The 13,568-nt window shown below is 30.4% G+C and overlaps 1 protein-coding gene across 1 annotated transcript in view; it reads left to right on the top strand.

The window, feature by feature from the left end:
- Positions 1-13,568, top strand: part of LOC143229561 (serine/threonine-protein phosphatase 2B catalytic subunit 2-like) — a 117,878-nt gene that overhangs the window by 100,716 nt on the left and 3,594 nt on the right. Inside the window, 6 exon segments of the mRNA XM_076462073.1 lie at positions 3,166-3,243; positions 5,299-5,393; positions 6,159-6,284; positions 9,006-9,083; positions 10,733-10,817; positions 13,320-13,417. Of these exon segments, the coding sequence (XP_076318188.1) occupies positions 3,166-3,243; positions 5,299-5,393; positions 6,159-6,284; positions 9,006-9,083; positions 10,733-10,817; positions 13,320-13,417 (560 nt within the window).

Below are 13,568 nucleotides of genomic sequence, written 5' to 3'. Positions count from 1 at the left end.
TAATTTATTATTATATGATAATTTGAAAGCGCAAGTGTCTAAAATAAATACATTTTACAATTCAGAAGGAACACATGACCAGCCGATATTTCCACTCCTAAACGTGGTTCTTTCGAATTTAGAATTTTTAATTATTCTGATTTATAAAAAAACAAACAAACGACAAACTAATGTTGTGAATTTTAGTGTTTTGGAGTTTAACAAAAGATGAACATTTGCAAAAATATGATGAGTTTGATTACATAGTTTGTTATGTTAATCAGGGCTCTGTCTGTTAAATATGCCTACGATTTTTCATACTTAATACAAATTCATATTTATTAATTTCCGACGACGGTCGTCGATATACATAGCCTTTGTTGAGCTTGAAAGAATCGATGTAACAAATATATCACGAAAGTTCGTAACTAGAACTTGAAAATAATTTGTTGAAGCTATTAATTCCGTTTATATGAAATTTCATACAGTAAGTTAAACATTTAATTAAACAATTAATCGTGAAACATTTGGCGTACGTGTTGTGGTCAAATAGCTTTTGTATTGTTAATGACGTAAATCATATTGTTTTAAGTTTCATACTCTGATTTGTAATTTTAGAACATTTCATAGTTCTTGGTGTTGCTGTGATAAAACAATAACGATTACGTGGTTTAAAACCACCAAGTATTTCATCATGATGGAAACCATAGCTGTTTTAGCTCCCGAATAAAACACGTAATACGATAAATGAAACGTGAAGCGATGAAATGAAAACGTTTTTGCTGCGTAAAGTCTTATTATTAATATAATATTCAAAATAACGAAAGCTTCAGTTTATTGTACAAGCTGTATGTGGGAGTTCTTTAGGCTGAAATTCAAGTACACGTGTGCTGTGGAATTCGCTTGTAAGGGTTTCGTTTTCTAGTTACAGATGGTCCAAGAGCGTGTATTTTAAAACTCGTTTTGTTAGTAGAGCGCCATCTCGTAGGATCAACATTCTTTGCAAAAATATATTTAGTTTTGAAGTGTGCTTACTAAATTAGCCTGAAGGCGAGTATTGCTGTCCATTGTCTTCCAGAAACGGAGAGAATAGTGACAATCCCTAGAAACTGCTGTTGTGAACGATCGGAATGAAACATTTGTTATTAAAATTAGCCCATTAACAGGTGTTTACATTACTGTTGGCAAGATAGCTAACTTAATTTGAATAAGGGCTGATGTGTCATTTTCCATTTGTTTTACATACGTTCAGGGGTTCTGTACAAGCATAACCCATCACATCCCATGTGGTTTGCGATAGTTCTCAAAACCCTTTGTTTTTATCATGTTGTTTGTAAAGTGATCTGTATAAACAATTATATACATCATGAAGTATTATTGCGCACATTTGTATAAAATATAATATGTGATAATAAACAGACGTATGTCTACTTAGTGTTAAGAATACAACCATACTTGTATATACACAGTAATTCAGATCTGCTATTTGCTTCACTTAGCTTGGTTTTAACATATGTTTTAGTAAACTCTGCTATTTAATTCATGGTTTGTTTTCTTATCATTAGCTCTAGCAGTGGTCTTAAAATATTTGTTCTAGGGGTAAATCACAGTAACTTAATAAATATAATTTAAAATAATGTCAGATATATGTTAACATTCTCAAATTCTTCTGATATATAAATATTTATATTATTATAGCTTCTAAATGTCTTTTTTGTTTTTTTACATAAAACATCAACATTTTGAAAATTGCAATTGTTATTATTATTATTATCTATTAAAACATCCAAAAACTGTAATTTATGGCTCTCATCATATTCTGATTTAAACCTGATATTGTATGCTATTCAAATAATTAAAAAAAAACCCTATCATATGACTTCTATTTTTAAGAATGAAGAATGAAACATGAACATATCTTGTGTGCTAAATTGGCTTGGACTCGTAAGGGCATTCTTCCAACCATTGTTTTTTTTTCCTTAATGACATAAGACGCTTGAAGACGTTACAACTTTTTGTTAAGTGATCCTGTGTGCTAACTTCTTAAACAGGATAAAAATATGTTCGTTAACAGGAAACAACCTAGAACCCGAATCTACTCCTTATATTTTATGATACTGGTTTAAACTATATATTTTAAATTGTAATTTAGGTATTAGCTGGAGGGTGCATTAAGTTAAGATCAATTGAAATTGTGAGAATAAGCTGAGAATATTCATAATTGATGTCATAAAAACCTAGATGCTTTTCTGAATATCCAAAACAATGATTAGTTTACAAACATGGGTGATCCAGTTAATTGGCTAAGTAAACTTGCAGTGAAACATCAAGAAGATAGGGTTGTTTACTAGTTGGTAGAGTGAATCAGCCAAGTGTTCTTACATTTTTGGATCTGTGTTAGCTATCACATATATTGAATTACTTTGTACAGGTAAGTTGATTTTTACATTAGTACAGTGCAACTAAGAGTGGCTGGAAACATGGGCCTATAACAAGCTACAAAAGTGTATATACAAGTCTATAAAGAAACATTAAGCAGGAAATAAAGCTAATTTGATGTTGAATATTTTCATCAGTTATTTTAAGAAAGCCTATTAATGAGAGAACAGCATTAGAACAATAATTTTTTAATTCAACAAAAAAATTTTTTTTAATGGCTAAATTATATTTTCTTCAAAATTTAAAGTAACTTAATCCAACTAATCTTCTTTTTAAAATGCTTTTAGAATTGCTTTCCATTTTTTTCAACTACTTATTTTAAGGTTATTTTCTTTTCCCATTTTTCTAAGACAATTGCTAGAGTATGTGCCCTTTTGCACATTTTCATTAACTTTGAAAGTGTGAAACTCGTTGTGCCAGTAAAACTGAATGCTGTAACTTTATTTAAAAAGCCAACAAATTATGAGGATTTGAATCACAACTTCCCTAACCCAGCCATCATCAAGGGTGATGTGATCTAGATACATGAAATACTGTATATAATAATTTTTTATTGCTATTAACCTGTGTAGTCTTGTTTCTTATATCTAACATGAGATCACTATCATAGAAAACTGTTTAAGTGTTTACTAACAACTGATACTCTATACATTATAATGAGAAATTGATGGTTTCCAAGTCTCTATCTTACTTGATTGATAAATTCTGTGATCCTTGTACATTTGTATTTATTTAAATGTATTTCAGCTATGCAGCATGCTGTGAGTTCCTTCAGCAGAATAATTTACTTTCAATAATTCGAGCACACGAAGCCCAGGATGCGGGGTGAGTTGTAAAAGTTCAGAGAAGAGATATTTCTCTGATCATATATCTGGACTTTAAGCACTTATGTATGACATAATATCATGATATAGCTTAATATCAAACATCTACATTAACTCTGAGTTCTTTGTTGCTGCCTGTGTTGTGATTTTAGAAATTACACAGAAGAGAAAAATATCAGAAAACTGAGAATCTGATAAAGAATTAAATCGAAGTTTAATGAATTTTGTAGCTTGAATTGTCAGTAAGGATTGTTTCTTATTGAATTGTCAGTAAGGATTGTTTCTTATTGAATTGTCAGTGAGGATTGTTTCTTATTGAATTGTCAGTAAGGATTGTTTCTTCTTATTGAATTGTCAGTGAGGATTGTTTCTTCTTATTGAATTGTTGCTAGCATCCTATTTAATATTTTTATGAGTGTCTTTTCCGTTTCACTTTATAAAGTTCCTATAAGCTAGAAGTATACTGTTTTTTGTGAAAAATAGAGAAATAAAGCTAGCAACTGTGGTAACAGTAATAATAAAAGGAACCTTCAAAGAAGAGCCATTTGACAGCTGGATATATTTGTAATTTAACTGTATATTGTAGGTGTTGTTGACAACATAAGTGAATCATATTTAAAGTAACTTACCTGCTGGTCAGAGGTGTTAGGTTAATGCATTCTCAGCTGTTAATGGACCATTCCCCACTGAGTTTTTGTATATATGCTTCTGCAAAGGATATATATAAAGGTGGTCAGCAGCAGCTATAGAAAGCTAGCTTCAAGTCAAATGATCTCAAGAAAAAAAGAGAACAAATTTTTCAGTACATTTAATTTTGCTAGCATATACTTTATTTAATTTTAAACAGCTGGGTAAACATGATCTTCCATTTCTTAACCACATCAAACATAATATTTTATTCTTCAATGTTTGTTAAATCTGCCACCTAGGACTTTACTGAAAGTATCAATCTTCAAGCTAGCTTAATTAATCTGAGTATGAAGCTCCATATTACTGGATTTTATGAATCATTGCAGACCATAAGCTACTTATCACAGCTGTGAAGTGAGTTGTTATCTCTTGTGTTGCCCTTCGAGTTGGAAATTGAGATGAAGAGTAATGATTAATCATTATGTGGAGTGGTGAATACTGGTTGTTATTATATGACTTTAATTGATGGGTCTGTTTGAAAGCAACTGAGCAAATTATAAATGCCAAGAGTGGTGAGGTAGAATTATGAAATGAGCCTGTTTTAGTTTGTTTGGACTTGCTCAAATTATTATAATTAAGGGACTAATATATGTAGTGTTATATCGTGAGAAGTACTGCACTTTTTGTATGGATGAAATTATATGGGGAATGACCATACTCTTCTCAGCATGATGATGTGCTGTCTCCTACAATATGGAGTATTTGGCAGTGGTTTGAAACAAAACAAATATCCAGAATCTTCTTTGGCTAGCTATTATAATCAACCTGCTTTTTAATTAAAATACTTTGGGACATTTCAGAATACTGTTGGAGGTGCAGTACGGATAAGTTAAATATGTGTTTGTTTCTTTCTTTTGTAAGAGGATTAGCTTGTGTGCCTATCATATTTGTACCAAAGAATGGTGTTAGATGTTGGTAACAGAACATAGGCTGTGATTAATGTCAAAAGTTGATATTAAATGGAACTGCTAAATGAAACACTCCTTTTTTTAAGGTGAATTGTTCTTGTGCTTTAGTTAATATAACACTTGGTGAAATATTGTAACTATATACTAAGAGATGATGATGTCCATATAACTTATAAACTAGAAAATGGAATGGGTAAATAGGGATTTATTATAAATGTATCTGAGTTAGGGATTAAGTACTAAAAATATCACAAACATTTTAAACTCTAAAGAAATAAAAGAAATGTCTTAAAAACTTGGTTAAACATGATAAAAATTGCTGCAAAGTTTCACTAATATGTCTGTAGTATACAATGTTAACTTGTTTGCAGCCAGTCCTTTTAGTTTGTGATTAGACCATTGAGTCTTACAGAACAAAAGTTTTCTGTGATAATGTTATTTTATGAATGTTTCTTCAGGTATCGTATGTACAGGAAGAGTCAAACAACAGGTTTTCCCTCTCTCATTACCATTTTCTCAGCACCAAATTATTTGGATGTCTATAATAATAAAGGTTAGTCATGAAAAATTATTAGATTGTTCTAAAAAATCCTGGTAACACTTTTTTGGAAGTTAAAAAACATTGATTAGGTACTTAAAAGACATAACAATAAGTGTTTCTGACAATGAGCACTTGTGTGTTACAGTCTAGGAGTAGTGTGAAAGTTAGTTTATAACAAAAAACAGATTGGTGCAGTGGTCCAAGAACATCTTGCATCTGAGTTTGGGTTAGTGAACACATTGGTATGGTACATGTAAGTGATTAGAAATGCCTTACAAGTCAGTTTCACAGTAAAGACAATAATATATGATTTTGACTTTCAGCACATTAGTATGGTTGTCAGAAAATATCATGCAGATTTGTTTTTGATGTTTTTATTATCTAAGAACTTTTCTATATGAAGAAGTGATGAGATAATAGTTTTTTGCCTATATTAATGAATGGCTTAAACATTAAGTATTGAGCAAGCTAAGGAATGAATTGAAATTTGATAAAACTACCTAAGTTTAGTTACTGAAATTGTTAAGATACTAATTTAACTAAATTTAGGCGTATTGGTAAAGCTCAAGTAAGAAAATATCATAACAGTTTCTAAGAAATTGCACTGTGGTGATGAAGTGACTTACAAAGTAGTTACAGTATATGTAAACTGTTGATATTTTAATCAACTGCAAAATATTTACTTTTTCTTTTTAGATTTAATAGTTTTAACTAAAATAATAAAATCAAGGATTTCATAGTGCTCATTTTAAAGATTAATATTTTGTTTTTGTTAAGCTGCTGTCCTGAAGTATGAAAATAATGTGATGAATATAAGACAGTTTAACTGCTCTCCGCATCCATATTGGCTGCCAAACTTCATGGATGTTTTTACATGGTCTTTACCTTTTGTGGGAGAGAAAGGTAACATATATGTTTGTAAAGGTTTAGCTGATCAAGTAAGGGTGTTGAATTCCTGCTGTTCAAGTAGTCATTTTTGTTGTTACTTCATTTTATAATAAAACAATATAGTAAAGAAGCCAGTATTAAAGTAGTTTGAGGAAAGTCTTGGAATGTTTATACTGTGCACGTATAATTTTTTTTTAAGTAACACATATATTTTATTGATGAAATTATAAGTTTTTGTTTATTTTGCTTATGTGTTTTCTTGTTATCAGTGTTTAATTTGTTTTCTTTTTATAATATGATATTTTTATCTTGCTATTTTATTAAACAATGAAAACAGAAAAAGGAATACATAATTATAATAATCTAGATTAACCTTTCACAACAGGCTCAGTATAGTATAGTATGTGTACACGTTAAGTATTTACATTATAACTTTTGACAAAGCATGTGTACCTTTACAAAATTTGGTAGACTTTTAGTAAAGATTACAATATTTTGTATGCAAAAAATCAGATTTTTAATGAAATATTTGTTTAAAATTTTGTGAAAATATCTAGTTTATTTCATTACTAGTTCCAAGTACAAAGTGATTTTATGATATGATTAAAAAACTTTTCTTCATCCCAGAAATCTTATATATTATTTATATAATTTCTAAAACTTTCTAAATACATTTTAAATGTTTGGTTTCAGTAAGACTTTATATTTTGTTATTTTCTAGACCATAACTATGTGGTGTCTGTTAATTGACCAACCTTGTAACTGTCATAAAAAAATTAGAAAATGAATATAAATTATGTTTTTTCTTGTGCTCAGTTGACTGCACATTATAACAAAAAATACAAATGTTTAGTTTAAAAAGTTTAAGTCTCCTAACTTTATATATATTTGTATATTTATTATTTTTTATTACATTGACCATCCAGTTATGCCGAGTTAACATTACATAATTTGCATTTACGAAGTGCACATGCATTTGTGTTACTGTATCCAGTAGTATAAAACTGACCTTCAGTCTACCCTGTCTTGGCTGTGTTTTAGTGGACTAGTATTTTGTAATATTCAGTCACATTTCAATTATTATACATTATATATGTATATAAATATTTAGAAATGAGTTATTAAACTATTTTTCTTCAAATATAGAACAATAGATAAAGAAGTGAAGCAAAGATTTATCTCTTCTTCTTTGAACTTCGTTGTTGCTGGATATAGGTTGCTAAGCCTTTACAAAGGTGCACGTGGAGAATGTAAAACCACATTTTGTTAGGTTTTACACACACACACACACACATGCACACGCACTAGGAATACCCAAACAAATATACATACCTCCTTTGATACTATTGACATCCACTATACCTTTAGTAAGCTTAGAAACTAAGCTGTGTGTAGGTGTACAACATACAAAACATTGAGCGAGCTCAAGACACAACCTACCATCTGGAAATTGTGGTTTAAAAGAACACGATAGCCTTTTCACAGGTTAAAATGGCTGAGAAAACCACTAGAGGTACATTCTAAGCCATTGATAGGCTATTCACATGTCATATATTGAAGTTAGTTTATAAGGGGCTGTTTCCAAAAAAGAAAAGCAGTCAACAGGGCCACTATGTTTGATTCAGTACATAAATGATATCTTAGCAAAATAAAAGATATAGCATTTTCATTTCATATTATTGCTTATTAATATAGGTAATTTAAGTTCCTAATTTGGACGAAACTACTATCTAATTTTAAATAGTGCTGCATTCAGTGTACCATGTGACTTGCTAAAATCTATATTTAGGTGTGCTATGTTAATAATTACTTGTAGATTAAGAAATTAACTTGTATAATATTAGTTTGAATTACAATTTGTAGTTTGATTCCAAACCTATTGCATTTATTCATGAAATAGTATATCAGCAAAATTTTGAATGCAAGTCAACAAATGGGATGACATGGCCTTTAATCAGTGAACTGACACAAAAGGGTTAACAGCAGTTCAGTAAATAAGTTATACTAACTGGCAATTTTGTTAAAACTTCCTATACATATTTGTAGAGCACTTTGTTTGCATAGGTAAAATAAGTTGATTATGTGATGTATTGAGTGACTGCTTGAGCCCATAAATGTTGATTTGTACTCGTATCATGGCTAGTCTTCAAGACAAAGGATAGGAGCAAAGAGTTCTCAAATGGTCAAAGGAGCAAGATACTATACGACTGTTTGGCAGTCCTTCAGCAGTGGTTAGAGCATCACTGTCTTTAACCTTTAAGCATCTATAACATTACAAAATCTGTCATTTGGCAGCTGACAACAAATCTAAAAATTGCTTACTTCACTAGCATTTAGAGCATACACTATGGACAGTGATGGGGTATGATGATAGGTGTTTCACCAGTATTTGTGTACTAAATGTAGAGAATAACTCTGTGTAAATCAACATAACATGTTAGACTGCTTGTATTGCACTGATGGTGCACTGTGATGAAGGTGTGTTTTTAGCATAGTTATCGCGATGTTTATGAATAGGTTGCATTCAATTACTTCAGATTGTTGACCATTTAGCAGTTTTCACAGAAATGTTGTCTGTATAATAAAAATAATAATATTATTGTTATTATTACAAGTAGTGATGTTTTTACTTTTTGTTTTAACCATAGTTATACAGATGTTTTGACTTTTTTTGGTTTTATCCTAATTACAGAAATACAGTATTATTAATTCTTTGATTATTTTTAATTTTTCTAGTTACTGAAATGTTGGTGAATGTGCTAAGTATTTGTTCAGATGATGAACTTATGTCTGAAGGAGATGACACATTTGAAGGTGAATTGTGAGATTATTGTTATGTCTTTGTAATAGGAACTGTTGTTAGTAATTACCTTCTTTTTGCACATATTTCAGTTAAGTTCTTTGCTTTGGTAAGTTCAAAACCTATTAATTGAAGGTGTTTATGATTAGTAAATTACTTATAAAATGAAATATGCCATTAAAAACTAATATAAATATTTCTCTTTCTTTTTTAAAGTTTTAAGTTGCAGAATGAAAAATACTTTTAACATATTTAGGTTCATTCGATTGTTATAGTTTAATGTAGTTAATTGTGTAAATGGAATGATCTCAGATAATTTTGTTTCATGGTTTTCCTGGGATGAAATTAGAAGAAAATACAAGATAGTGATGTGGAGTATATAAAAACAAATGTGCTTTTTATATAAAACACCTTGAAACCAACGTTAAGTTATTACAGAGGTGGTGTGCATGCTGCGTTAGATTGATCATTTAGATGAGTTGAGATTCCATTGATTTTGATTCTTTATTGGAGAAATAATTTGTATTATTCATTAATACTGTCTCAAGTGGAAGTTTCTCAAGGTTTTCTCAAAATGTTTGGTTTTTTTTTTTATATCTTCACTCTGCGTTAAAACATTGTTTTGTTTCATTATTTAATTGGTTACTCAGTTGGGTTGGTTTGGGATCTGAGTAATGTCACCATATTTTTCCCAGCAGTGTAAATACAATTAATCTGAACTTGAATTTTATTTGTCTTAATGTAACCATTTGTTTATTTTATGAAGAGCTTTTGCTATTTCACCTATGAGATCTCATGACAGTTTTACAGTCAGAGCTGGTAAATCGTATAAACATTATACATAAATTGATTGAATATGAGTAGTTCAAAAATAATATTGGTTTTCAGAAACTAAAAATTTCTTGTGCTAAAGTGACTGATCTGAAGTTGAACATTAGTTATCTTAATATTAGGACTACATCCCATATTGTCTATGGATATGAATTATATACAAAGTGTTGTCAAAACAAGTTTGAAAGAATGTACAAGTTAACAACGTGAATACATATACAGAGACAATTATAAATATTTTTATTTATCAATATCATATGTTTGTTTTCCTGTTATAGATAATCCTTGTTATTATTATTTGTAACTTTGTATGTGACTTGGTAATGTAACTGTTATTTGTAACATCGTATATTACTTGGTAGTGTGACTGTTATTTGAAACTTCACATATGACTTGGTAATGTAACTGTTATTTGAAACTTCGTACATGACTTGGTAATGTAACTGTTATTTGTAACTTTGTACATGACTTGGTAATGTAACTGTTATTTGTAACTTCGTACATGACTTGGTAATGTAACTGTTATTTGTAACTTCGTACATGACTTGGTAATGTAACTGTTATTTGTAACTTCGTACATGACTTGGTAATGTAACTGTTATTTGTTACTTCGTACATGACTTGGTAATGTAACTGTTATTTGTTACTTTGCATATGACTTGGTAATGTAACTGTTATTTGTAACTTCGTACATGACTTGGTAATGTAACTGTTATTTGTTACTTTGCATATGACTTGGTAATGTAACTGTTATTTATATTTGTATAAATAAAAAGTATTTTGATCATGACAGAGTGTTCTGTACTACAAATTACAAAATTTGCTTCCTAAGGTGGTACAGCAGGTGTTAGAAAAGAAGTCATCCGTAACAAGATAAGAGCCATAGGCAAAATGGCTAGAGTGTTTTCTGTTCTTAGGTATGTTATTTAAACATTATAAGCACCTAAAGTTTAAAATTACAGAAGTTAATAGCTAGTTTTTTTGTACATATGGAAAATGAATGTGTAATAACATAATTTTGTTACAGAGGTAGTATCTGTAATGCCTGTGGAAGGTAGTGCTGTGACATTACACGTGCAAGAATATAAACATCGTGGCCTTGAGTTGTAAGACAGATGATGTCTTGAAATTATGATCTTCCCTGTGTTAAATAAGAATGATCAGTTACAGGAGTATTGCCAGTCACTGTGTAAATTTGACATCTCCCTTTAAGTAAAAGAAACCAATGTAAATAGTTTCACATTGCATTTCAAGTGAACTAGTTAACAGGAAGACATCTTGAGGGAAGAAATTCTCACGAGTCCAATAAACAATGACCTTCCTTAAAAACTTAAACTCAGTTAGTTTATTTAAATTCAGCATTAATTCCTAATTATCCTGCCAACCTTCCATTTGTGAAGTGGACCTAATACTCTTGGTGGAAATCACTTTAACTTGGGAATTCCATAATGGTGAATATAACAGTGACATATCAATCAGAAAACATTCCGCATGAGTTTGTGAAAGTGAACACTGACATAGTTATCAGAGAAACATGATACAAACATGTTTCCAACAACAAACATTATATAGTAGCTGGAAAGTATAATATTGATACTGTTGTATTTCTGATAGTGAATATATCAGTATAGTAGTTGGGGAATGTTCTAATAGCCTGCTTGTGTTTGTGACAATGTACCAGTAAGGTGGTAAAGGAATATTCAAGTACCCCACCTCTGGGTTTGTGATATTAAATACTTTGGTAGTTATGGTTCTTCAGTGAATTTATTGTACGGTAATCAAAGAACATCCAGTAAGTGCCTGTGGGAGGGAAATGTGTTTGTAGTGGTGAACACATTTTTTATGGTAACTATAGAACATGTTATAGGTGTGCTTTAATGTAGGTTTAAGTAGTATTTTGGGCATCTTAGGAACTGTTATGGACATCAGGTGGTTTCTCATTCATAAGATCTTACAGCTACATTTGTGACTTGAGTAAATCAGAATGGTAGTCAGGGGCATACTGCAAGTGTATTTGGAGCAGTGTGATATTGTTTTTGTTATTGTGACAATGGATACATCAGTGTAGCAATGAAGGAACAGTCTGCTACTTGGTGATGTCGAGAAACCCACTTGTTGAGAAATTTATATGCAAAAACGGCTCGTTTGGGTTGAGAAAATATTTTACATAGAAGAGCGAACAACGTTTCGACCTTCTTCGGTCATTGTCAGGTTCACAAAGAAAGAGGTAACTGGTCAGGTTCACCTCTTTCTTTGTGAACCTGACGATGACCGAAGAAGGTCGAAACGTTGTTCGCTCTTCTATGTAAAATATTTTCTCAACCCAAACGAGCCGTTTTTGCATATAAAAGTCTGCTACTTGTTACAGTGACAGTGAACATATCAATGTAAAAAAGAAAACTTTTCTTGACAGGTACATTTCTGAAAGTGAACACTTTGGTGTGATAATCAGCAAGTATTTTTTAGGTGTGTTTGTTATAAGGAAGATGTTTTATGGCAGACAGAGAACATCCCAGATATATGTTATGTTTTAAGTTTAAACTAGATATTTGTCTAAAACTTAAACAGATGTTCAATTTATTTAACTAGTTTTATTAAGGTACATTGTTTAAATTGTAAACTCTTAAAGGAGTCTCATGCACAGAATATTGTGTAGTACCATTATTATCATCATCATTGTTTTTTTAATTATAATCTGTCAGTAAAAATGATAATTTAACATTATTTTTTTAAAATATAACTTGCATGTTGATAGGGTTTACAGTTTAGTATTTTCTCTGTATTTTTAGTTTACATGAAAGATTCATTGCAAAAGTTGTTTGTATTTTGACATATATATTGTATAATATAGGTGAGAATGGGATTAATAATGTAGTATTCTCAAGTTACTATAACTTGTTAGCACCCTAGATCTCATTACTACAGTGTTTATGTTTGAAGGGTACAATTACTTTCTTAATAAGAATGGTTAAGACTGGACAATACCATGGTGTTTGAGTGAATATGTTTTTAATTGATATTATTAGGGAATTGATTTGACATTAGAAGTGATTATAACAGTAGTTTATGGTTTCCTTACTGTTTAGTTTTACCTGTAGCAATGAAGTTACTATGAGATTTCTTGAGTTTGAAAAAATAATTTTGTGGTAACAAAATGGCCATTAATAAACCTAATTTAAAATACCCAGTGATCACTAGTTTAATAGTGTCATTATTAGAATATTACCTTATATAGCAGTGTTGTGAAGATTATATATTTTTTGTTGTGAAGTAAGATGTAATCTTTTCCTCTGTATGAAGTAAAATGATTTTCTTAGTTACGTTAAAGGTGAAAATTATGCAAAATATGTTTAGCATACCTTACTTTAAAATATTTGCTGTTACATATCTGATTCAGTCTTGTTATTTATTAAAACTAGGGAGGAAAGTGAGAGTGTTCTTCAACTGAAAGGGCTGACTCCAACCGGAACTTTACCGCTTGGAGCACTTTCTGGTGGTCGAACCTCTTTGAAGAATGGTAAGTAAAGGAAACAAGATTATGGTTTGAGATAAAAGAACAACAGAGGTATTCTTTCTAAAAATGGGTCTAAATATTCAACAACTAGAATACTTTAATACATTTGCAGCACTTCATTTCCAGCTGGGTTTATTTTATATATTTTGGGTTA

This window comes from Tachypleus tridentatus, chromosome 10, assembly GCF_004210375.1.
Source record: "Tachypleus tridentatus isolate NWPU-2018 chromosome 10, ASM421037v1, whole genome shotgun sequence".
NCBI lineage: Eukaryota > Metazoa > Arthropoda > Merostomata > Xiphosura > Limulidae > Tachypleus > Tachypleus tridentatus.
Note: the sequence above shows the minus strand (reverse complement) of the source record. Positions and strands in the feature narration are given on the sequence as shown.